Below are 27,810 nucleotides of genomic sequence, written 5' to 3' on the forward strand. Positions count from 1 at the left end.
ATGTACGTAAAAATTTTGAAAAAGAATATGTTTTGAAAAATAATAGATTGTTTAAGAAAAATGAAGATGGTTTACGCTTCTTTGTACCATGTTACCTAAGATGGAAGGCAATAAAGTCGTCACATAGTGATGTTAGTCATGGTGGTTTTGAGGGAACAGTAAATAGAGTGAAGAAATTGTATTGATTTCCAAAAATGAGAAAAGTAGTAGCCAAATATATAAATTCGTACATTCAATGTTTATATAATCAAAGGTCTAAAGATGAAACTAATTTCAATATATATCTTATAGAAAAATGTGATATTCCCCTTTATATGGTTCACATTTATCATGTGGGTCCATTTCCAAAATCTAGAAAAGGAAATCAATATATATTGGGAATTATAGACGCTTACACTTTCTCAAGTTGTTAGTCATCGTGGAACCTCTTTTACATCCAATGTTTTTAAATCTTTTTGCGAGGAAAATGGAATTAAACATATCCTTACAGCGGTAGGAACACCCAGAGCAAATGGGCAAATTGAACGATATTTTCGAACTGTTAATGTTGCTTTAAGTAGTATGACAGAGAATAATGATGGTCGAGATTGGGAACAACATGTATTGGCTATTCAATGGGGTATTAATAGTATTGAGCACAAGATTTATAATGATGAAGAACACATTCCTTTGGATAAATTAAGAAAGGTTGTGAAAAGTCGTATTGATAATGAAGGAAAGAAAGCTTCTGAAATATTCAATAAAAAACATAGATCACCAAATAAATATTCCGAGGGTGATTTTGTATTGATTAAGGCCGAACATGTATCTACCGGTCAAACAAGAAAGTTATTGGCGAGATTTAAAGGTCCATATTTTTTTTTAAATTTTAGATAATGATCGCTATTTAATATCGGACACGTCTACTTCACAAGTAAATCAGCGAAAATTTGAGTCTGTTCAAGCTGCATATAAAATAAAACCTTGGTGCAATCTTTTCGAATTTATGGAGGTTCAAGAGGAGGGGAGAGATGATGTAAATTCATCAGAGAATGAAGATTAGAACTATGAATATATTAAACTAACAGGAGTTATTATAGATTAATAAATATTTATGTTATGAAATATAAAAATTGGGAATGATTATGATTAAAGAAGTTCAATTAGTAGATAAGTGTGTGTGATTAATATTTTAAAATTGTCAGTTGAGTAAATTTTGATGACGATTCTTAAAGTTGTGTACGATATGTTGTTGGTTCCGTGGTGAGTGTGATTTCCCACGTTGAGCAATATGTTGTTGGTTCCGTAGTGAGTGTGATTTCCGGTTGTTGATATGTTGTGGTTCAATGTTTGATTGTGAGTTGTTTATACTGTGTTATCACTGCGGACACAAAAATCCTGTCTCAGTATGCTATTATATAATTAACTAAAAAAAAGTAGCTAGCGACTTGTGGATTGTGGTGTCAAACTCGTTCAATAGGTATCGTCGGGCGTGTTGTCAAGTTATTTTAATACAAAACGATTTTAACCATTTTCAATAGACTTTATTCATGGGCAAATCGACTCAGAAAGTGATTCTGAGTCGATCGGTATATTTAAAGGTGATTATAGTACTAATATTTTAATGCCTCCACTTACCTTCGCAAGCCACCTACATAAATCATAAAGTGAAATCAAACAAGTAAGAGTGCTATATTTTGGTGTGCCGAATCTTATATACCCTTTACCATAGTGTATTTTAAACATATTAGTTTATAAATTTTCCCGACTATATAACAAAAAGAACAACAACGCTAAACGAAATAAAAAACTGTACTTTGTTATAAACCAACAGACAACTAAACATACATAACGAAAAATAAAAACAAAATAAACAACGCAATAAAACCAACCTACGTCCAAATATGCGAACAGAATTCGCAAAAACAAAATACACAACTCAATGACGCCAACAGCATTCAAACATACAAAACGAAATACATAGCTGAAAAACTTAATACAACTACACACACGTGTACATCTTTTTCTAATATACAGTGTTGTTGTTGCTTATTTAACAAAGCATGAAAAAAATATGACATTTTTTGATGAAATTTTCAGAGGTTGTCTCGGATTTTTGCTCATATCTCCGTTATTTACCGAGCGATTTTTCTGATTTTTAATAGCGATCTTCTCGAAAGCATGTCTAACAGAATTATTGAAGATTCGGATCTCGCCGATATCTGGGGTCCTCTAAAAACTGATTTCAACAGACAGACAGACGGACATGGTTTAATCGATTCCGCTATCTATAAGGATCCAGAATATATATACTTTATAGGGTCGGAAAATTATATTATAGAAATTGCAAACGGAATGACAAACTTATATATACCCTTCTCACGAAGGTGAAGGGTATAAAAATAAATAAAAACGGTTACAGTAGCCACTAATGGCTAGAGGTGCAATAACATTTTAAACCAACATCCACCCGCGATTTCGGGTCGGCAATTACCCAGACAAACTCGTCCACACTATCACAGTTACGGGCCGGATGGAGCAGTATTCTCAACTGCCAAGAACGAATTATTCCAGGCACCCTTAACCGATGCCCTGCCTGTCTCCAAAGCCCTCATGATACAGCGCTCCTATTTAATTGTCCCCATAGACCCACTAACTTTAATCCTATAGACCTATGGCTAAGACTGACTGAGGTGGCACAATTTCTCCAGCTCCCAATAACATCTCATGACACCAATAATTATTAATTTTATTGAATATTTTCAGGGAAGAATATCCAGTTACAGCTAACAACAAACGACACTAGTGTTTAGTAAACATCTGCATGAGTATTCTTGTTTTTAAATTCACAGTACATCATAGTATCAGAAAACACGTGCACTATTGTGAAAAAATAAACAAGCTTGTGCAGAATGTTTAAGTTTGAACAAATGAATTATACTTTCACACAACTTAAAGGGTTTTTTTAAATTTCAAATACTGGATATTTTTTTCAATTTACACTACAACACATTTTGAAATTTTTATTAGTATTAATACAAAGTATTGTAGTGTAAAGTACCTTTTAACATAGAAACAAAACATTACTTGTCTCGCCTGTTGAGAATTGTGTACTCTCTTATAAATTTTCCTGTAAATTTACTCTATTTAGTGTAGGTAACGAGACTCCTAGTATAAATAGGGTAAAATTACATGTTGAAACTTATTAAAAATTTTTAAGCACATTTTATGTAAAAATACTAGTTACAAAATATGTATTTTTACCTCTTTATATATTTAAACATGTTTAGCAACATTTGGATTTCATGTAATTTAAAATTTTTGGTGTTTAAAAAACATTGGAAAGAAATAGTTCTTGTGTATTTCATAATATTACACACAAAACCGTCGTTACATTTAGCTTGTATCTGCAGCAGGACAATGTTTTAAATCTTCTTTATTTGAATTTTCTTATTTGAAAACTTTTTATGAACATTTTAATTCATAATTTTAGATTTAATTTTTTTTGCTTTGAAAACACAAATATAATTTTTTTTTGGATTAAAAATAAATTAATTTGTTTTGACACAACCCAAGCACTTTTTAAATAAACAAATAAAAATCAGCTGCCTTAACGATTTCACCTTACTTAACTTAGTGCATCCTGAATTAAATGTTTAGATACAAAATATGTAATTTTACTACTAAAATGTTTAATATTTTATAAACGTGTTACTAAGAACACAAAATACTATATTTTGTATGTATTATTCATGAAGTAATATGTAAATAATTTTGTTAAACATATTGTGTTTAAATTTACGCATTAGAAATTTTACATAAAAGTTTACTTACTTTATAGTAGTAATATTACATGCATTTTTTAGAGTGTAAAGTTTGATATAATTTGGCAAAAACAACCTAATAACAGTAAAACAGCGTTGCGCGTTCATATTGTTCTAATTACGAAGATTTTCGGCAATACACACGTACATAACCCGATCGTAAATAAAACTCATTGCAAGAGCGTAAAAATACAGAAATTGCAAACAAAATATGTAAAAACAACAACATCATTTTCAAACAAGAGAGTAACTTGCAAAAAACTCATACACTCCAAAAACTTTTCAGGAATGCATAATAGTAAAAATACATAAAAACTATATTTTTAATACTTTTTTTTAAACATTTGACATTAAAAAATCTAATCTTTGTGAAGAAATTAACATTTTTCTTTTTTTGGATATGTTTTATCTGTAAAATTTACCATTTTACTTGTTATAAAACTTGATCGTAACAAGAGTAATTAGGAATTTTTTTTCTAAGTGTTTTTTTTTTTTGCATTTTCTCACCACTACAATAACAGTTTCTCTTTCTGCGCAGTAAAAACATCTCGAAATCTACGAATTGATCAGTTCGAACTTTTATGTTTTGTTACAATAGTACGGCTAGTATTATTTTGAATGCGAAAATTTTTGGCAATTTACTTGTATACAGTGTTTCCATATATGCAGATTTTCTTCATTTTTAAGTTTTTTGAGGTGGTGTGAGGATAAAAAGATTTTTATACAAAAAAAGTTAGAGTGCTATATTCGGCTAAGCGGAACCTTTAATAACTTCCACCAGCTACTTTTAAAATAATACTTTTTAACTAATTGATCAAATCTTTGTAGAAATAAGTTTTCCCATGACTTAAAGAGAAAATCCTTAAAATTTGAACATTTGAACATCATATGTTACAATTGCAAGATTTATTAAACATTACAAACGCCATTTCCTTTTATATTTTTATTGCGCTTTAGCTATATTTAATAATTTGCATGTATACATGTGTGTAAAAGATTTAAGGAAATTCAAAATACATATAACATTGTTATACAGAAATTGATAACGCAACTAGTTAAATATGGTTAAAGTGATTTTCGGGGCAGGACTAGTATAGATTCTATAAGTAACATTTCTGCACATGGAAGATATTTCTGAAGCACCTAGTATATTATTAACCGATCGTGAAAAAAATTAAAATAGAATTTTTGTATACAAAACTAATATTTGTGCCAAATTTTGTATCAATAGTTTTATTTGGTAAAAAGTAAAGTGCGTTTAAGTGATTTTCGTAAGAAAACTTTGTATGGGAGCTTTGACCAATTATGGTCCGATAGTAAAAAAATCCACAGTAACATTAATTTATATAAAGAAAAAATTTGTTGCTAAATTCTGTATCTATATTATTATTTCGTAATGAATATTGTGCATGTGATTTTCTGGAGGGGACCTTGTATGGGAGCTATAACCAAATATGAACCGAAAAGTTATAGTGTCATTTCTGTATATAATCAATATTTGGTTTTGAGTTTTGTGCGTTTAAGTGATTTTCGGGAGGGTACCTTGAATGAAAGCTATGAACAATTATTTGCCGATCGCAAATAAAAGTAACATTTCTGTATACTAGAGCAGTACTTGTACCAAATTTTGTACAGATAGATATCTTGATTTAGTAATGAGTTATTTGCATTTAAGAGATTTTGTATGGGAGCTATGACCAATTATAGACCGCAATACTTGTATCAAGTTTTGTAGGGATATCTTTGTTTAGTAATGAGTTATTTGCGTTTAAGTGTTTTTTTTTTTTGGAGAGGACCTTGTATGGGAGCTATTATCAATTATAGACCGATCGGAAAAAAACAGTAACATTTTTGTACATAAAGGCAATACTTGCACAAAAACTGCTTAGGACAATGTAGTGTATTTTCTCAATAAAAATATATGTCAATATATATGTCTTCACTTATTATCTTTACTCTTGTGGTACTCCTTTTTTCTTTTTGCACAAAGCACACGTTTTTTAGTTACACGTAAAGTTAATAAAGTAATTTGTATTATTGGTATTTAATCTTAATCACATCTAAAAATGCGTTTACATATTATTCACTTTTATAAACCAAATATTTCCTTAAAAATGAAAACCAAGTTAGAAAAGAGATGTAAAAAATCATTACAAATAACATATTTGAAGTACATCAAGGTTTGGAATGTGTTTTATTTGTGACATTCAAATATCGGATTTTAACAGCTTCTTAAACTAAGATTAGATGTAGTTCAGAGTTGCCAAAAATGAACAAGATCCTTCCAATAACACGCTAATGTAAAATTCATAGGTTTTTCACTCGATTTTGAAGCACCTCGAGTTACTAGTTCTGATGAAAATACTACTTTTTTCCACACTTTTTTTGCTGGGTATAAGCAATCAATGCGCGTTTCACTTAAAAAAATAATTTTCAAGGGCGTAAGATTCCGCAAATTTATTTTTAATAACTTTTCAATAAGAAATAAGCTTAATTTGAGAAAATGTTGAACATTTTTGGTTTATTTATCATTTTAGACGGTTTTTTGCTTCTCCTCAAAAATTTGTTCAATGTGACTTAGGGCTTTTTCGATTTCATATCACGATATATTCATACATTTGTATTATTATTTAAAAATATTACAATTAAATAAATTCATTGCATTCTTCAAAATTTAATTATCTAAACTTAATTTTTTTCGGTTCAGCCTGTCACATACATTGATGTACATGTATGTATTTGCTAAAACGACACAATAAAAAAGTATGTTAAAAATACGGATTATTTTTTTAATAAAGCGCTGATTTTTTAAATCGTATTGTGGAATATTTTTAATTATTCTTAACAAAATAATAACAATTCATTTGATGATAGAAGAGGGAAATCATAACTTAATTGTATAACAAATGTACCATCAGTGTTGGCTTACATGATTTGAAAAATATAACAAATTATTGCCAAGTTATTGCAGTGTACTAAAGAATTTCTATTTAGCTGGAAAAATTAAATTTTAGCTAAATTGTGCGGTCACGTTCCAGCTGCGCTAAAATAAGAAATAGTCCACCAAGGGTTCAAATTCATAGTTGGGAGGAGCACGATGAAAATTTTCAAAAAGTCCACACAGATTATGCAGGTATTTTTCAAAACCATTACTTTTTAGTGCTGGTGGATGCAAAATCGAAATGGCCTGAAATCTATGTGCAAATATTAAAAAGAAAATTAAAAGCTATGGAAGAGGACAATTCACCGTTATTCTTCTCCGTTATGCAGCAACGCCACTAGCTAATGGGAAAACACCATCTCAGTTGTACCTGGGTCGAGACCTTGATGCTCAATTTAACATAAAAAACTAGTTTCGTTGCTAGTTGTTCGAGAGTTTAGCGTGGGAGATAGGTACCAAGTTTGGTCGACTTCATTAGCAAGTTACCTGAAACGCCATATTAATCAATTGCCCAAATCGGATATAGAAAAACTTAAAAAGCCTGAATTAAGGAAATACTAATTCAACGTCCACTATTATTTATTTATTTTATTACCATAACCTAGCCTTTATAAGGCCATAGACGGTTACAAACTTCTACTAAAAAATACAACAAAATTTCCTTATAAAATAATATATAAAAATCTTAAAAATTTAACAATATTATTTTAATATCTTTGCTTGCTTAGAAAGGGTAAATATATGTAAGTAATAATAGTTTTCCCAAAAACAAATGAATAAATTAAATTATTTAGAAATGCAATTAATCAAGTAAATTGGTACATAATTTTAAAATATTATAAGCCATGTTTTTTTAATAATATAGACTCTTCAAAGTATTAAAGAATGATAAAAGGTGAATTTCGGTTATAGAGAAACAAGCTAAAATCACAAAAACACCAATTTAAAAAAAAACAAGAGTGCTATATTCGACTGTACCGAATCTTATATACCCTTCACCATAGTGTAATTTAAACATCTTATATAAATTTTAAATTTTTCCCCGACTACATTATTATTACATCAAAAGCTAAACAAAAAGAACAACAACAACAACGCTAAACGAAATAAAACACAAAATACACAAGGCATCTAAACCAAGAGACATCTAAACATACATAACGAAAAACACAGAAAAATAAAAACAAAAATACCAACGCAATGACGCCAACAGCATCCAAACCAAGGGTGCCCAAGCCCTATGCGCTTGGTACTCTTTTGTTTTTGTAAATGTGCTTAGCTATAGACAGTGTGTTTTCTATACACTTATATGCGCTTAACACTAGCAATACGTTGTTGTTGTTCTTAACATTATACAAGCAAGAGTAAAACAACAACACTTTCGTATTCATTGCTGGTATACATTGACGAGACGTAGAATTTATTTTTGTTTATCGTAAAAAAATTGTTTTAAAAGCACTTGGAAAAAATTTGTGTTAGTTTTAAATTTCAAACTTACATTATTCGCATAAAAATTATTGTACAATAACTCACAATCTACTCTCATATAACTGAAAACGTTTTAAATACTTTTTTCTATTTATTAAAAAATATATTAGCAAAACAAAAGGGAAAATTATTTTATTTTAACAAAATATGCAAATCATATTTTTTGCTGTGTATTTTTTGTATGTTTGGATTCTTAACATACAAAAAAATACAGCCATTGAACCAAGAATACTATTCAATCATGAAAGATGGTGAAGATTATTAAAAGCCAAATGCACATACAAAATACCACCACTAAGCACCTACACGACATTGTATGACCTTATAACAAATAGATGAGTCATTTCCTACACTTAGTATGCACAAACAAAATATAACTTCCCAATAAAAACAGAACATAACTAAGTGTAACAAAATTTGCTTCAAATGTCAAGTATTTTTTTCATATTATTTCATTACCAGTTAAATATACGAGCATTACTAAGTAAAATACATACTACTTCACTACTACATCTATTGGATAGAATTATTCGGGGATAATTCTCGGAAGAGCCTTTTTTGTATGTATCGGAAGAAACATTAAATATTTTCAAAGAATTTGGTAATTTATTATAAGAAGTGGCACGTTCTTATAATAAATTAACAAATTCTAAATACTAACCTGAAATGATCTTTATAATATGGCAGTTAATGGTGGAATTTTTAATTGTCTATTTCTATTAGATCTACAAAATTAAAATAAGTTAACTAAATATTTTGGAGTTTGCAACTTATAAGACTTATAAAAATGTATCAAATTTCGAAACTTTATAAAATCTTCAAAAGTCCCAGAAATTTTACAACATAAGATGAAATATGTTGCCATATTCTAAGAGAATACAGGAATCGTATCACACTATTAAATCCAATCTCAACTTCTTTAAAACATAATCCAAGGTACCACTATAAGTCCATGAACAACCCTCTCCTTAATATAAAAAGGAAGCATCAAATCTAAATTGTATAATTTCCGCAAAGTAAAATTAACTCTGGATACCACTGAGTTAACATGGCCTTCAAAACTCAAGTTTGTATACAGAATGACTCCAAGACACCCAAAGTTACTGAGAAGTTATTACCACCACAATTACCAAACAGCAAGGCCTTAGTCTTAGTATTAATAATAAGGTCATTATTAGAAATCCAGTTAAGCAACAAATCAACATTAAATTTTATCATATTTTTTAACACATCAGGAAATTCAGCACTCCCTTTAAACAACAAGTGCACATCACCAGCAAAAGGAAATGGAAGACACATATTGTTAAATATAGTATTGAATAGATCATTTATAAACATTATTTAAAGAAGAGGCCCAAGAACATATCCCTGAGGAACCCCACTACGAACTGGAAGCACTCCAAAGGCACGACCACTGCAAACAACATAGTGACTTCTATCAGATTAATAAGAATACACCAACTGTTTAAGTTCGTTTAATTTTGTACGTGTATTTACGTTTTTTTGATTATTTGACACTTGTGAGGATTTAGTACACATCCTTTTTTTACACCCTTGGGTGGGGATATTTTTCTAAATTCTAACGAGTAAAACCTCTAACGGTATCGGCTTAAATATTGTTCGACACTTTCTGCCAAAAAAATATCATTAGCTTCCTAATCGCTAGCATATATGTTTCGTATAAATGATCCACAAACACAAGGTAATATTTAATAAAGAAATATTTTTGTTTAAACAAAATTTCAAAAACACTTTTCGTTTTATTTCACGCACGAACATTTTGGTCCAATCGAGCCGGATTTAATTTGCCGCTTATAAGTACACCACAAATTAATTGGTATTCTTTTGTTTTATTTGTTTCATCACAAGATAGCCATATTTATTTGGATATTTTGCCAAACATCATCAGAGAAATTTAATTTTTGGAATAGCAAAACAAATAATAAGGTGCGTACTTGATTTTGAAAAGTGCAGTGAATAATTTATAAAATAAAAGTGTGCAATTTTTATTTTCTTTATTTAAATAAAAGTGTAAATAAACACACACATATACACACATATACAAAAAATATTACTTGTGTATTTTTGTAGTTGATCGCTTTGCCAACCCCAAATTAATTTGACACTTGTTTTAATCTCATTTATTACTACGTAAATTATCAACTGCGCATTTGTTTACGTGGACGGACAAAATTATAGAAAAGAAAATAAATTATTTTAAAAATTTGCTCATTTATGACAAAAATAACATTTCTCGCGTCGTGAACGGAAAAAATAAATTAAATAAATAAAATTTATTGTGGCTTATTGAATAAAAAACAATTTGGTGTAATAGAATTGTGTTTTGTTGTGCTTTAAGTATTTACTTGTTTCTTCTACTTCTTCATTCTTAAGTGGTCACCCTACGGTCGGTCAGTTTGACTATCATATTGTTCAATTGAATTTGACAAAATTTATTTTCGTTTAATTTTGACCAAATTTAATTGAAATAATTCAAATTTAATTTACTAAATATTTATTTGATATCATCAATAAAAATTTTGATTTTTATAAAAGTTTCAAACTTTTAGTCAATAATAAATTAAATTTTATGTTTTAAACTTTCAATTTGAATAGAAGAAAGGCAAACCATGTCTATTACACCACTTGATCGCTTCATTAGAGCTTCGGATTCAGTTATTAATTTTGAGGCGCAGTATAGAGCTCGCGAAGATACACTTGACGGACTCAAAATTGATTACTATAAAGAGAATTTGAACAAATTGTGGGATGCGTCTCAGTCGACTTATGACTTATGTTTAGATTTATTGACAACTTCTGAGGACACTGAACCTGGTGAGATTGAATGTGCTTGTAGCCTAGATAGGAAAAAACTTCAATTCTCTCCCGCTAATAAATCAACTTATACACCAGTAAAGAATCCGAAACCTTGTACGGTCAACATAATTTGACTTTACCACCCTGCGACGTAGAAATGTTTGAAGGCGATTACCTTTACGGCCTTATACATAAATAGCTCACGTCTTACTGACATTGAAAGGTTATGTCACTTGTTACGTACGACTAGTGGCGACGCAAAGAAAATTGTATCACAATGTCCGCTTTCGGATAAAGGGTTTCATATGGCTTGGCACGAATTATAGGCAGCATATGAGAATCCGCGTATGTTGGTTAATAACCAATTAAAAGCGCATTTCAGTCTTCCAGTCTTGGAAAAAGAGTCTTTCACAGGCCTCAAAGATTTACAAGGAGGCATTAATAGTTGTTTGAAAGCGTTGTCGAAGTATGAAGTTCCGACAGAAAATTGGGATCCCATTCTTGTCTTTTTATGCGTGCAGCGTATTCCTGATTGTACTGTGACGTTATGGGAACAGAACATTAAGAATAAATTCGCTTTATAACGCTGGAAAGAGATGAATGATTTTCTTACGGAAAGGATTTAAACTTTAGAATGTCTTCATGATATTCGGGAAACGCCTCAGACAAATAAGTCTACAACACAAAAGGTGAAGACTCATCATGCCCAACCGGCATGCAATTCTCATATTTGCGTTCTATGTAAGCATCAAAGCAATTTTCTGCGCGATTGCAAGCGATTCAAAAATCTTTCAGTTTCGGAAAGATATTCTACGATTAGGAAACATCGTTGTTGTCTTAATTGTTTGTCACGAACACATGAGGGTTAAAACTGTACGAGTGCTCATAGCTGTTCAATATGCAAAAAAAAAAAACACATAATACCTTGCTCCATAGAAATTCTTCATCATCGGATGAAGCGACTGCTAGTTCCAATACAGGCACGAGTTCAGTTCACTAACTCTAGGTCTGTGGAATCTTCAGCACCTACTTCAAACAACAATAATAAAGGTCCTTCTAATCGACAAGTGTTCCACGTGTCTGATAATCGGACTGTTCTTTTAGGGACTGCTATGATGAATATACCTCAACAAGGTATGAAATACCCGGCTCGAGCCCTTATTGAATTTGATTCTGAAACATCGTTTATTTCGGAACGTCTGCAGAATCAGTTAAAGATTACGGCGCATTTGACAAATGGCAAGTTTCTGGTGTTAACCAAACTTTGCTCGATAGAAATAGCCTTTCCCTTTGACACTTCGATTACTTTGCGAACTAATACTCCTGTTATACCGAATATTTCTGGTATCTTACCATCTTTTATCTTATCAGATAAACTTTGTAGAGATTTACCGAATTACTTCGTTTTTAGGAGCTGGAAGAAACGTCGAAAAGAAAAATTATGTCCCCCCTTGATCGGATGTGAAAGAAAATTACAAGGCCACAACTCGTAGAGGACCTGATGGACGATACATTGTCACACTTCCTTTTAAATCTGATTTTCCGGAAAAGATGTCGTTATGTTCTTCAAAACAAAATGTTAGGGAGCAATTTTTGAGGACAGAAGCTTCATTGTGGAGAAAACCAGAGATAAAGAAGATGTATGACGATGTAGTAAGAGAATATTTAGTTTTGGATTACATGAGGCCAATAATGGAGACCTCGTCTTCTATTTCCTCTTGTTATTTGCCGCACCATCCAGTAATTATATTGGATCGAAAAACTACTAAATTAAGAGTAGTTTTTAATGTGTCAAATAAAACCTCAAATGGACTTAGTTTGAATGATTGTTTGTTGGTCGGTCCCACCCTTCAAGCTGATTTAGTCCTACTTATTTTGCGTTGGCGATTTTTTAGATTCGTGTTTAATTTCGATATTACTCAAATGTATCGACAGATAAGGCTTGACCAGTCTCATACTCCTTTTCAGCATATTTTGTTTCGCGATTCTCCGACGGAGGATATAAGCAGTATGAATTACAGACTGTGACCTTTGGCGTCAATTGTGCGCCTTATCCGGCCATCCGTAGTTTGTTACAGTTGGCAGATGATTGTGAGAGTCAATATCCACTTGCCTTGCAAATTTTACATAAAGGTATGTACGCTGAAGACGTACTAACGGGGACACATGATGTTGAAACCGCTTTGGTTGCTCGTGATCAACTTAAAGCAGCATTATCATCATCAGGGTTTAATCTTCGAAAATGGACTTCGAATAATAGGACAATTTTAGCAGGTTTTCCCCCAGAACATTTGGTAGATGAAAAACTTTTAGTTTTTGTCGAAGCGAGTAGTTCGAAAACGCTGTCCGAATGGGAGAAATTTGTGACTTCATATCATGAAGTCAATAGTATCGAAATTCCTCGATGGGTTCATTATGAACCAGAAGCCTCAGTTGATTTTAATGTTTTTTCTGATGCCTTGGAAAAGGCATATGCGGAGGTGATATATATTCGGGAGGTAACACCCAGAGGGAAAATTTATTAAAATTTGCTCACTTGTAAGACGAAAGTAGCCCCGATCAAATCGATTACTTTACCTCGTATTGAACTTTGTGGCGCTGTATTAGAGGCAGATCCTTTGAAGGCTGTGCTTTGTGAAATCGAAATTCCATTAAACCAGGTTTATTGCTGGACTGATTCCACGATCGCTCTTTCCTCGTGCAAAAACCCTTGTTCGGACTGTTGTAAATAAGTGTAAGCAATGTATCTTAGATCGTAAACGAGCTTGCACTCAAATTATAGATCGACCGTTTACGACAACTGGCGTGGATTTCGCTGGCCCATTTGATAGGATCTTAAACTCCTATGTATGTATCTTTGTTTTTCCACGAAAGCCATACATCTAGAAGTAACTTCGGATTTATCAACGGATAAATTCTTAGCGGCATTTAACCGATTTATATCAAGACGCGGTTGTCCACTTACGTTTTTTTCAGATAACGAGACGAATTTTGTAGGAGCTTCTAGAGAGTTAGAACGAGAGTTTAAAACCTTTTTATTAGAGTGTAGGGCTAGGATGTGTACGACGTACGGCATCAGCGGCCTTTCTTGGCGTTTTATTCCTGCTGGAGCACCTCATATGGGTGGTTTATGGGAAGCTGGAGTTCGAAGTTTTAAACTTCACTTCCGTAAAGAAGCCCATTCCGGCAAATACACTTATGAAGAACTTTCGACGGTCCTCGCTAGAATTGAGGCATGTCTAAATTCTCGACCTCTCTGTCCAAAGAGTGACGACCCTAATGACATAGTGGCTCTTACACCAGGCCATTTCCTAATAGGGTCTCCAATATTAGCTCCACCTGAACCTTCGATTTATGAATCTCCGCTAGGTCTTCTAAATAGGTATCGGAAAGTAAAGGCCTTGACTCAGCATTTCTGTCGTCGATGGAAGGAAGAATACTTGTCAGGACTTCACAAACGTTACAAGTGGAAGTATTCGGAACGCTTGCGACGCCATCGACTATCGGGTTGTCGAAAATTTCAGAATATGTCTTTCGAGAGGAGAATTACGATGGTGTTATTACACCATTGTTGCTCTCGGTGCCTATCAGCGGAACACATCTCTCGTGATTGCACGAGTGTAGGCAATGTAAAGGAAAACACCATTTTATGCTCCACTCGAAAACTCACGTCGCCGCTAAATCTAAAAAACGCGCTCGAAACGAAGTTACCCGACCAGACACCCCTGTGAACTCTTTGCCGTTGCCGTTGCTTCATGTCGTGATATTCCCACCAACCGCAACCGTTTGTTGCCTTGCTCAAAAAAGAGCATTCGGGTACGGGCAGTTTTAGACCTTTGCTGCAGTATGAGCTATATTTGCTCCTCTTTAGTTGCAAGTCTAAAACTGTCCGTGACCACTGTTGGTACCGACAAAATATGTCGAGTGAACATTTGCTCATAATATAACTCAACGCAAAATATTACGTTTACAGTTAAAGTAAAAAAATGCAAGGCATTAAAACACCGTTGCAATCTGTATCGGTTAAGATCCATTTTCCGGGACTGCAATTGGCAGATCCTAGTTTTAATGTCTCTGGCAAAGTCGCGCTTGTCATTGGTCCGGAAATTGCTCCACAGGTTTTAAAGGGAAAAATTATTCGAACCCGGGACTTCCAATGGCTCAATACACCATTTTTGGTTGGGTCATTTCTGGCCAATCCTCTCTTTAAGTGGCCCAGTTCATGGTCTGATTTAAAACCATTCTCCCATCTTTTACCAGCTGGTCTGGTTTTTTGGTCCTATGACCAATTTGTTTAAAAAAATGAAATATTAATTAAATAAATGAAAAAACCTATTTCTTTAAGCTCTTTATTCTTTATTAGATTTTACCTCTTAAGTTTATATTATGCTTGCAACGTTCTATGTTGTTGCAAGGTGGCCGGCAATGTTTAAGTTCGTTTAATTTTGTACGTGTAGTTACGTTTTTTTTTTATTATTTGATACTTGTTAGGATTTAGTACACATCCTTTTTTTACACCCTTGGGTGGGGATATTTTTCTAAATTCTAACGAGTAAAACCGCTAACGGTATCGGCTTAAATATTGTTCGCCACTTTCTGGCAAAAAAAAATATCATTAGCTTCCTAATCGCTAGCATATTCGTTTCGTATAAATCATCCACAAACACAAGGTAACATTTAATAAAGAAATTGTTTTGTTTAAACAAAATTTTAAAAACACTTTTCGTTTTATTTCACACACGAACACCAACTTACAATCCATAATGTAAATGCAATTTATCAACTAAAAGTGAATGATAAACTCTATCAAAAGCCTTAAATAAATCCAAGGAAAGTAAAATTCAAACATATTTGCTAGAAATGCTGTTCCTGATGCTGTCAGTAATGCCTATCTGTAATGGTGTATTACTCCTATTACATATAAAACCAGAATGACAATCATGCAGAATTCTAATATTATCGACATGAGTCAAAGCTGAATCTTCATAATATGTTCAACCATTTTAGACAAAATTGGCAATATAGATATTGGTTTAAATTCATCAACACCTGCCACAAAAGCATTCTTCCTAATGGGAACAATCTTAGCGATCTTCCACAATAATGGGAAATACGAAGTAGTCAATATAGTATTAACCAAATACAGGACATAATTACCAATAAATGGCATCAAGAGTCCTATTAACAGCCCATAAACCCATCACAACCAACAGCCCTCGACGTAATCAAATTAAAAGCGGTAAACATTTCAGAAACATTAATATTATGAAAGGAAAAACCATTGTTCCGATCGTCAGAAAAATTTAAAACACTGCCACTGTTTATTGTTTGATTTGAGGAAAACTTATTATTCAAATGTTCTGGATCAAGATTGACGGAATGATCTCGCGCATCTACTACTCCGTTTTCCCCAAGTATTGACCAAATTGCTTTACTATCTTTATTTCCAAAAATTGAGCCATGTGATATTCTCTTAATTTTTCTCAAAACTTATTTTACTCGATTTCTACATCGGCAAAACACTTTCCAATTGTGAATACTTTTAATAAACCCCTAATAGAGGCATAATAATGAATTCTAGGATCACTGATCCATGATTCATTACAGTTGCTAGTAAAACGTTTTCGCATTGGAACTAAGGTGTGTAAAAACTTTAAACTTCTATTTAAAATTTCTAACTGATTATCCACATTGTCTGTCAAGAATATATCATCAAGATTGCATTCAAGCACTGTAGACTGCAACAACCCATAATATAAAAATGTTTAGCAGAAGGCTCTAAAATTGTAACAGAGATAAAAATAAAAGAATGTCTAGTAATACCAGGACACTGGAACTGACCAGAAGTTTTAACTAATACAGTGGAAGATAGCAAAAAATAATCCAGCAATGAACTGGAATCATGAAAAAATGTGTAGGTATAGAATTATGAATGAGAGAAAGATTATGTCTACTACAAATATCTCTCACTCTAATACTAGTGTTATGTTCAAATAGGTTATTATTGAAATCACCCATTATCACAACATTCGAATATCTTACAAGTAGCTCTGATAGCTGTCCTTTTAAATGCAAAAAGTCCCCGTGTGGAAGATAAACAACATCCACCAAAACTTTTAGGGTCAATCTTTAGGTTAAGGATTAGGGATTAAGTTAAAATTAATCTTCGAAAGTTGTTTTTGAATACTTAATTAGCTAATTTTGTTTGCTAGTTTAAGCGCCCAATGGAGGTGGTTTAAACTTGAGCAAGAAATACAAAAGTGTAAACAGCTGATGCACAATTTTTACTAAAATAAACATTAAAATGAATGATTTATCGATTAGTATAAATTATAGGGACTTCTCAATATATCTTTTGCTTGAAAATTTAAATTTTGTTTAATTTTCATATTAGATTTACAATTGTCTTCTTTGCGTTGCTTTGATAACAAACAATCACATTTTCAGTTGTTTTGTACGGCAACATTGCGAAATTTAAACTTGTACTCAAAAATATCAAAGGGGATTAACATCAGAATCTATTTATTTTTAGATTAACTAATCTGATTATTATCAAAAACCCGCCCTAACATTCCTAACATTAAGTTCAATAAACAAGCATTCTGCAATTCCATAACCATTACCAACAAATACAACTCTATGATCAATAAATTTATAAACATAGAGAATAAAACCACCACCTCTACCACTTTGGCTGTGGGCAGCATAATGACACGATAAGGAAGTCGAGTCGTTCCAGAAAACAGCCTGACCGATTTGAGAACCATGTCCTATATTAGCGTGGGAGATTAATAGGAAGTCTTTGTAAACTACCATTAGTATGTAAGGAATTTTGTAGGACATAATTGTTATAGTTTTTAAGTTAAGAATTATTTGTAATGGAATGAATTAATGGGAATAAATAAACTTGAACTTGAGCGTGGGAGATTGTAGTGCACTCTCTCAATAATATATGGCAATCATGTATATGTCTTCAATCATGTTTTACTCCTTTTTCATTTTTGCTTCCTTATTTTTGTACAAAGCACACTTTTTTTAGTTACAGGTAAAGTTAATAAAGTAATTTGTATTATGAAATATAAGCAATTAATGCGCGACAATAGTGAATATTACCGATGAATTAGGCTGACTTCCTTTGCTTAGTTTTAAAGTGAGCGTGTTTGAGGTATACAGACGGACATAGCTAAGTCGACTCAGAATTTGAAAAGGACCCAGAATATATATACTTTGTTGGGACTCAGATGAATATTTCTTGCTGTTACACACTGAATGACAAACTTATATATAACGTCTATCTCTACTAATGAGAAAAAATTTTTACTCCATCAACATTCTAAAATTTCAGCATCTCTCTGTTTATTAACTAATTTCAAACCTACATAATTACATATATACATATTAGAGTGATCCAAGCTTGTATGAAGGAAAAAAATGTATCCGATAGTCCGTCCCCCTCTCTGGAATTGTTCTATGGCTTGTAAAACTATGTCATGCAAAAAATTAGGCTGAGCGAAAAACGTTAACAGGTGCCGCAACGGCTCTGAATTTTCCAAGTGCATTTACAGTTTTCTCAGCTTTTGCTCAAATTTGGCCTTTTAGTAATAAATGTTTAACTTTATTGTTGTCAGAGAATCGCAATGTGCAGAGAATAGGCATTTCAGAAAATATAAAACACAAAAATTGCTTTTAAAGTTATTGAAAATTCCCCAAGCCATCACTAATTTATTCCTTCCGAATGACAAAACCAGAGCAAAGGAAATCGTTTCAATTTTCTTTACAGTTTCTAAATTTGAAAAGCATGGAAACATACATACCTATTATCTAGCTACATATTTACAATTAAGATTTAATCAATGTACATATGCATATATTAATTATGATTTGTAATTCAAATTTGTTTAAAATCAAATATTTTTTTAGAAATTTATATGGCAACGCTGCACGTATACAACACATCTTGTATGGACAGCAAAATATAATCTTGTGGTTGGAGAATTTGTGGTTGAGATAGATTCTATTTTATTTTTATTGCGATTTTTGACGATCCTCACATTATTCTCTTGTTTTTATATTATATTCTTTAAGCTTTTAAATGTATATAATTTTATAAAATAAAGGTACGTTCACACCTATCAAATATTTGACGTTTTTATCAAATATTTGTTGGCTGTAATGTGAACACAAAATATTTTTGAAGAGCACACAAATAACAGCTGTTTTTTGTGAAACATTTTTATTTGTCAACCTACAAATATTTTCTTAGTGTGAACACAATGTGAACACCAAACATGAAACATTTTTGTTAAACGTTAAAGAAACTATTTAATAATATTTTTTACGATTTCATAGAAATTTCTGCCTAAAAACAAAAAATTAAATACATTTTTATTTCATAATGTGCTTAAAATGAGTACTTCTATTTTGACGTTTTGTTTGAAGAAACAAAGCCAAACACAATTCAATACAAATAGTAAAAGTTTGTTTGCCCGGTGTTCACATTACAACAAATAATTTCGAAAAGCAATTGATAAAACAGTAAAAAACAAGATTGTTTGCAAGCAAAAAGGAACATAACAACAAGAACAGCTAATGCGCAACCAAACCAAAAGCCAAAAATATATGTGTTTATATTTACTAAAAAGCTATACATTGAATAATAACTTCTATATATTCTAAAATCAAAATTTTACCACAAAAAAATACAAATTACATTTCAATACCTTGTGCAAGTGGAAAAGAGATAGATAGAATTGCATAAGGTATTGAAATTACATTTCAATACCTTGTGCAAGTAGAAAAGAGATAGATGGCGGATCTTTACTGTCATGTTGTTGCTATTTAGTATAGTCAATGTAGCGAAAAACCTTGGTTGTTTGGAACGGTTTTCAAAAAAATCGCTATAAGCCCGGAAATAACCAAATTATAAATAATTGATATTAATAAATAAATAATGTATTGATATTAATAAATAAATAATTTTCATTAAATTACGTATCTATAAAATTGAAAATTATATCCATTAATACAATAAATAATTGTTTAAATAAATTGAGTAATAAATTAATTAAATAATTTCTCAATTAATTACTAAACTATAAACTAGATTAACTAGAGTATAGACAAGACTATAGACTAAACTATAGCTTGACTATAGACTAGACCAGCGGTTTCCCCGGTTTTTACTTCGCGGACCCCTTGAGGAATTTATTTAAATTCGCGGACCCCCATACATATTTTTATATCTTATTGTTTTAAATATGTAATTATTCATCCAAAAATTGCCAAATAAAATATTCCCGTACATTGAGAATAATTAATATTTCAGAGAAGTTTCAATTGCCTGTTTTTTGAAGATAGAATGACTTCATTGTTGAAATGTTAACATGATGTTTAATTTTATGATCGTGAGATCTTTCACGTTCATTTTTCTTTAAGGTAACGAAAAGGTTTCTTCAAATATCGTAATTTTTCATTTTTCTTTAAGGTAACGAAAAGGTTTCTTCAAATATCGTCGACATGTGCTTAAAGAGTCACGTTGCAAATTTTTTTTTGCGATTGCAGACGGGTAATCTGAATATGTTAGCTAATTTTTCGGGAAAATAATATAAGAAAGTCGAACTTCTTCGATATTGTTGCGGAATGCGTTTATCCGCATAATATATGACTTGAACTCTTTGCGAAAGTACTGTGAATTTTACTGCATGGTTTTGACTATTTATGCATTTTCTGATGTTAATTTAATAATATTGGTCGACAAAATTATGTTAAAATCTGTGTATCACGTCGGAATGGAATATTTATATTTAAAATACCTGGATTAACGTATTGAAGACGAATAAAGAGTTACCTCTGTTTCGGAAATATATTATTTTAGTCCTTCCATCAAATAATTATTTTACATTGATGAAACAATGAGAAAATATTTATTTGCCAGCAAATCAATCTGTTTTATGAAAATCATCCGCATTGCTGTTTGTTAACATGAAATATTTTATGTTCAGTTTCGACCAAGTTTTTTTCAATCGTGTTATATATTAATATTATACACTTTTATTATAAAAATTTAATTTTAAAACTAATAAAAATAAAATTAAAACAAATTGCCAAATTGTTTTTTTTTTTTTTTTGCATGAAAATATACGTTATACTGTGGCTGCAAAACATGTGTGTGTTTGAACCAAATTATTTTTGCACTGTTTGATAAAACAATACCATCAAATATTTATTCAAGTCTGAACATGAAATAAATATTGCATTTGTTTGACGCAACTTTATAAATATTTTATAACAAATATTTGGACCAAATATTTTACAGGTCTGAACGTAGCTTAAGTCAATATATTTGACGATTTAAGGTTAAAGATATTTAAATTTATTAATGTTTATACTTTGTGGGCTTTCATTTAATTTCTATTTTAATAGTTGTGAGTATCTTGATTTATCAAAAAAAAAAAAAAAACAAATTTTAGTAAAGGAATAATGAAAATGGAAGATACAGTTTTTAATATATCCTTAGCTCAAGGACATTTTTGATGCCATTGTCCTTATTTTAAAACTATAGTATTTCAATAAAATATTGTCATACTACGACACATAGGCATTAACTATAGTTAAAATGGTTAAAATCGTAACGAATTTGGAAATTTTGTAGAATTTTAACTCTACAAAGTGTGTATGTTCCGAATTTTGTCAAAATCAGAGAATGCCTGCTAATTTTTTTAATATTACATATGACTACATGTTTCTGAAAAATTATTAGTTTAAAATGCCTATAAATTAACAATAAAACAAATTTAAACCCCTTTGGACAAATTGGGTCTAATAATTGTCTACATTAATTTTTCGTTGAACTTCTTCGGAAAAGATTCGAAGACCCAAAATTTGTTGCATAGTGTTATGTACTCCTGTATTTATCGTCACAATATCTTTTCGAAATAGAATAATCGGAGATTGAGAAGAAAAATAAATTTGTAATAAATCAACGATTTTTATAGTTTCTAAAACATTTTCTAGCTGTAACATTTAAGGTTTCAGCAAATTAAGGACATTTATAAAATCTTTTTTGGCTAGACTATCCACCAATTTTGAATATGACCAACTCAGAATGTTTGAAAAATTGCACCTCCCATGCTATTTGTGGGCCCTTTCATGCCTATTACAGTGATTATGGGTATTTAATCCTATATTTTGCCACGGTTTAATCATTAATGCTGCATTTATTATCGTATATCAATCAATCGGAATTTTTCAATAAAGGTAAGATCATTTATAGACCGATCAACATAAATAATAGTAGGAATATTTTAGTATCTTTAAAATGTACGTATGGTAATTTTCATTGTCTGTTGGAGAAAAAGGTCCTATGGGTCTAATGTCAATTATAAACAGATTATCATAAAATATGGGAAAAAGATTTTGGTTCCTACACATTTTATTATTTTTTATGGTTCAATTATATCCAGATCCTAATATATTTGGTATGCACTTTTCAGATTTTATGGAAGTTAATGACTCTACATGGAAAAGGGTCAATTATTTATTTTATTTATTTCATTATCATGCAAGCTGGACCAAATAGCTGCAGTTTAACAGCAAATATGACAGTATTAATTCAACTTAGCTTTAAAATATATACTTCATAGTACTTTTTATTGTTTTTAAACTTATAATCATTTTTATACCCTTCACCTTCGTGAGAAGTTTGTCATTCCGTTTCTAATTTCTATAATATAATTTTCCGACCCTATAAAGTATATATATTCTGGATCCTTATAGATAGCGGAGTCGATTAAGCCATGTCCGTCTGTCCGTCCGTCTGTCTGTCTGTCTGACCACAGATATCGGCGAGATCCGAATCTTCAATAATTCTATTAGACTTGCTTTCGAGAAGATCGCTATTTAAAATCAGCAAAATCGGTCGGTAAATAACGGAGATATGAGCAAAAATCCGAGACAACCTCTGAAAATTTCATCAAAAAATTGTTCTAAAAGCAACAACAACACTGTATATAGAAAAAGATGTACACGTGTGTGTAGATATATTTGGTTTTATTCAGCTGTGTATTTTCTACTAAAATACACAGCAAAAAAATATGTTTTGCAAATATATTTTTTAATGAATAGAAAAAAGTATTTAAAACGTTTTCAATTATATGAGAGTAGATTGTGAGTTATTGTACAATAATTTTTATGCGAATAATGTAAGTTTGAAATTTAAAACTAACACAAATTTTTTACGATAAACAAAAACAAAATCTACTTCTCCTCAGTGTTTACCAGCAATGAATACGAAAGTGTTGTTGTTTTATTCTTGCTTGTATACTGTTAAAAACAACAACGTATTGCTAGTATTAAGCGCATATAAGTGTATAGAAAACACACTGTCTATAGCTAAGCGCATTTACAAAAACAAAAGAGTACCAAGCGCATAGGGCTTGGGCACCCTTGGTTTGGATGCTGTTGGCGTCATTGCGTTGTTATTTTTGTTTTTGTTTTTCTGTGTTTTTCGTTATGTATGTTTAGATGTCTGTTGGTTTAGATGCCTTGTGTATTTTGCGTTTTATTTCGTTTAGCGTTGTTGTTGTTGTTCTTTTTGTTTAGCTTTTGATGTAATAATAATGTAGTCGGGAAAGAATTTAAAATTTATAAAAGATGTTTATAATACACTATGGTGAAGGGCATACAAGATTCGGCACAGCCGAATATAGCACTCTTACTTGTTATTTATAATTTTGTTATTTTTTTAATCCTTTAATCGAACCAAGTACTTTCCCCCCAAAAAATTTCTATGCATATACATTGAGGTTTACAAAAATAAATGTATATATCAAACTTATCCACTAAGAAAAGTGGACAGTTATATTTAAGAATTTTGTAAAATAAAACAATCTGACGCATACTAATATAATCATCAAAATCATAGCCAAGTAATTAAATTCTATGTCCGGATACATGATCTCTTATACCCAAATTGAAAATGTATCTTACAATTCTATTAAAACATAATTTAAGAGTATATAAATTTCCACGGGATGTGCAGCTATATATCTCTAAACCGTACAGAAATAATGGCATACATAATGCTAACACTACTCTCCTCCTTATAATAAGATGTAAATAATAGCTCATGCTGTAAAGTCTACGTAGAGTCCATGTTACTTAAGGCTTTACGGAGTCAATGTGTTGATTAAAACTTAATTTATCATCAATATGAAACCCAAGAGATTAATAATTATTTACTAATTGTATGTGTTAGGGCCTTAATTTGATCTGTCAAAATTTTGTGTAGAAGAGTGGGATTGTCTAAACGCAAAATGTAATAAAACGATCACACATTTGATAGTCGTATGGCTATCTTCATTTTTTGAAATGATTAAAAAAACAAGCAGGTCGCATTAGATCAGGGATGTATTTTTTATGTAAACACATACAAAAAAGTGAAACTGCTGTCTCTATCTTACTTTGCAAAGTAAGATAGAGACAGCTTTGTTATTGTTTTATACCACTCGTGTAAACACAAAAAAATATAAATCATACGACTTTTATTATTTTTTTTTTTTTTGTTATACAGATGGGATTTCATTTTACATTTTCATTAGACTTTACGTACATAAAGTGTGATCGTGTGAAGTGCCCTTAAACGGTTGGTTCTTCATCTACCTTTATATTAGTCACCCTCGGTCGATTTGATTATTATCACGTTTGTTTTTATAAATTTTGTAGCTAAGTAATAATTTGATATTAATTCAAAGCATAGTCTGACTCTACCTCCTTGTGATATCGATCCATTCGAAGTGACTATGACTTTCATGGCTCGCTTTTAGGGATTTATTTACCGCAATTTTTATTAATAGCTCGCGTATAGAACGCCTTTGCCATTTAATACGAAAAATCGAGGGTGAAGCAAAAGAAATCGTTTCTAAATATCCACTTGTTAACGCAAGTTTTGAGGTAGCAATGCGCGATTTAAAAGAAGCATATGAGAATCCTCGTATGTTACATAACCAACTAAAACATATTTTTGGTCTTTGTTTCCTTGACAAGGAATCGATAACAGCAAAACATTACAACGCGGAATTAATAGTTGCCTTACGGATCTTTCTATTTATAAAGGGCCTACTAATAATTGGGACCCAATTATCATTTTATGTAAGAATTTTGTGGGAACAGGGTGTTAAGAACAAAACTGTTTTGTCCACATGGAAAGATTAAGATTGCTTTCTGTCAGAAAGAATTCAGACATTGCAATGTCTTCGAAAAATGATTAAAACTTCCCACTCATTCTGCGAATTCTACCGTTTCTGGCGTTAATAATGTAGTTTTTGGAGTTACAAAATTTTGTCCTTTTAAATTAGTTCAGATTTAGATTCTTCAATATAACTATCAACTAACGTATTTGTTTTACCAGAAATAACAGGAAGTTTGCCTTCGACTTCTGTAAGTGTCGATATAGAAAACTTATAGCCAAATCTTGGTTTGGCAGATTCTAATCTTTTTTCTAGTAGGCCTGTAGATATTCTTATCGGTGCAGATTTATATCCGCGGATTATTTTACCGGAAAACAACAAAACGTATTAGGGCCATTATTGGCACAGAAAACTGTATTTGGTTTAATACTAACAGGTCAGCTAAACCTAGAGACTTTGAAACATATACCGACAATTTAACGTATTCTACGTGGCCTAAGACTTTTTAAACTTTAATTTATTATCACCTAAAACGCTGACAGAAATATATTTATTTTCCTACTACCTTATTTATGTTTTTACCTTCTTATTTATTATCTTTATATATCTTATATTACTTATATTAAATAATAATCCACCGGCAGGATTTCGGTTCTGTGGGGAAATAAAGAGATCTTTGCTCTAATAAAATTTAATATTATTTGTTTTATTTTTATAAAAAATCTAGGGATTGTTGGAGTTGAACAGTAATCTAATAAAAAAATTTTAAGCATAAAAACCATTCGGTTGTAATTTTTTGAAGATCGGACTTTTTTGCTAATAAGAAAGCTAATTTTGGATATTGGATCTATACTTTTTAAACTTTAATTTATTATCACCTAAAACGCTGACAGAAATATATTTATTTTCCTACTACCTTATCTATGTTTTTACCTTCTTATTTATTATCTTTATATATCTTATATTACTTATATTAAATAATAATCCACCGGCAGGATTTCGGTTCTGTGGGGAAATAAAGAGATTTTTGCTCTAATAAAATTTAATATTATTTGTTTTATTTTTATAAAAAATCTAGGGATTGTTGGAGTTGAACAGTAATCTAATAAAAAAATTTTAAGCATAAAAACCATTCGGTTGTAATTTTTTGAAGATCGGACTTTTTTGCTAATAAGAAAGCTAATTTTGGATATTGGATCTATACAATACATCTGAATCCAAAATAAAGTACTTTTTTAGTAAGTTAAAACCATTTGGTAATGTGATGATATACATTTGAAATTGTAACAAAAATTACATACTTGCGTTCTGTCACCATCTGTTTGCATTCCACATCCTTCAATAATGTCTTTAGGCAAAATATCGGGCACAGATAATAAATTAAAACCATTTTCTTTTAATACATCAATAGAAAGTTGAATTAGTGCCTGCTCCATCTCTGCCAATTTTCCAAGTAAGTAATAACTTTTATGTCCAGTATAATTTCCTAAATGCTCCATTCGGAAAATATTTAGATTCTTACACATTTCTGAAAACTCCAGATAATCTTCTTTATTCACGTTTTCGGGATTAAAACGCAATATTTCTTTAACTTCGCTTCCATAATTCCAAACCCTAGGATGTACGTAGTTTGGCAATTTTAGTAACTCGTCTTTCAATTGCTTTAAATCATTGTCATTAGCAGAACCTATACTTTTAACTAATTTACGTATATGGGAAATGTTGTTACTGATTCCTCGCAATAACAAAGATTTCTCTAATATGTTCCAGTTTAAATCTTTTAAATATTGGGCAATTTCAAGTGATTTATCTGTTTTATATTTTATATTTGAACTGCTACATACAAATTTTCTTAATGGCAGAAACCTAAAAAAAAATCGCTTTAGTAAAATAAAAAAAATAAAAAAATCAAACAATTACCTCATTGTAACGACTGATAATTAGTGTATTATTTAATAATTTGGATAAGTTAAAATAATAGAAAAAAATTACGTTGTTTTTACGAATGGAAAATTGAGATTTCAAGAACTAACAAAAGCAATGAAAAATAATATTTTTTATTAATTCTGTAATCTTCATTTGGAAATAACATAGGTTAAAACTATTCTGTACCGGCAAATAGATATTTTTTTGGAAATTCATCCACTATCAAGGCGAATTCATATAAGGTGGTGTTGTTCAATCAGCTGATAATTCAAATATTCATTCATACGTAATATAATATTTTCATGAATATGGAATTTTTATGTTTATATTTCACAAAAAAATAAGTTTTACTTAACCTCAGGCACTCACTTAAATTTTGCAAATTAATCTGCCGTAATAGAGTTTTTCGTTTGAAACAAACATTATTTAATTCAGATTCATATATTTTTCTTACAAATTTTCTTATCTGTATCTTTATTTTTTAAAAAAATATAAACATTTTAAAAATTTTTCATTAAATGAATTCGCATACTTCTGGTTTTTAACATCTACGTAAACCAAATCAAAGTATATTAATTTCTGAAAATTTAAGCATAATAGGACCTTTCAATTATAAGGATAAGCAAACAAATAGAAAATAGGTAAATAT

The 27,810-nt window shown here is 30.8% G+C and overlaps 1 protein-coding gene and 1 long non-coding RNA gene across 4 annotated transcripts in view; both read right to left on the reverse strand.

The window, feature by feature from the left end:
* The window catches only part of LOC111680241 (serine--tRNA ligase, mitochondrial), a 65,140-nt gene extending 37,767 nt beyond the window's left edge, over positions 1-27,373 (reverse strand). The window contains exons 1-2 of the mRNA XM_023441867.2: positions 27,156-27,373; positions 26,537-27,101 (exon numbers count right to left, since the gene is read on the reverse strand). Of these exons, the coding sequence (XP_023297635.2) occupies positions 26,537-27,101; positions 27,156-27,160 (570 nt within the window). The 5' untranslated portion in view covers positions 27,161-27,373. The remainder of the gene's footprint in view (positions 1-26,536; positions 27,102-27,155) is intronic.
* LOC124418715 lies at positions 6,612-10,178 on the reverse strand. 3 transcript variants are annotated; one of them, XR_006940187.1, is made up of 3 exons: positions 10,010-10,178; positions 7,051-7,230; positions 6,612-6,997 (listed from the first exon to the last, which is right to left on the reverse strand). It is a non-coding gene; the product is annotated as an uncharacterized LOC124418715 (long non-coding RNA). The 3 variants fall into 3 exon arrangements; XR_006940186.1 differs by lacking the exon at positions 10,010-10,178 and adding an exon at positions 7,340-7,392 and having other exon boundaries at positions 7,051-7,285; XR_006940188.1 differs by lacking the exon at positions 10,010-10,178 and adding an exon at positions 7,340-7,385.
* Positions 27,374-27,810: the final 437 nt, after the last annotated feature.

The sequence above is a fragment of the Lucilia cuprina genome, chromosome 3 (genome assembly GCF_022045245.1).
Source record: "Lucilia cuprina isolate Lc7/37 chromosome 3, ASM2204524v1, whole genome shotgun sequence".
In the NCBI taxonomy this organism is placed as follows: Eukaryota; Metazoa; Arthropoda; class Insecta; order Diptera; family Calliphoridae; genus Lucilia; species Lucilia cuprina.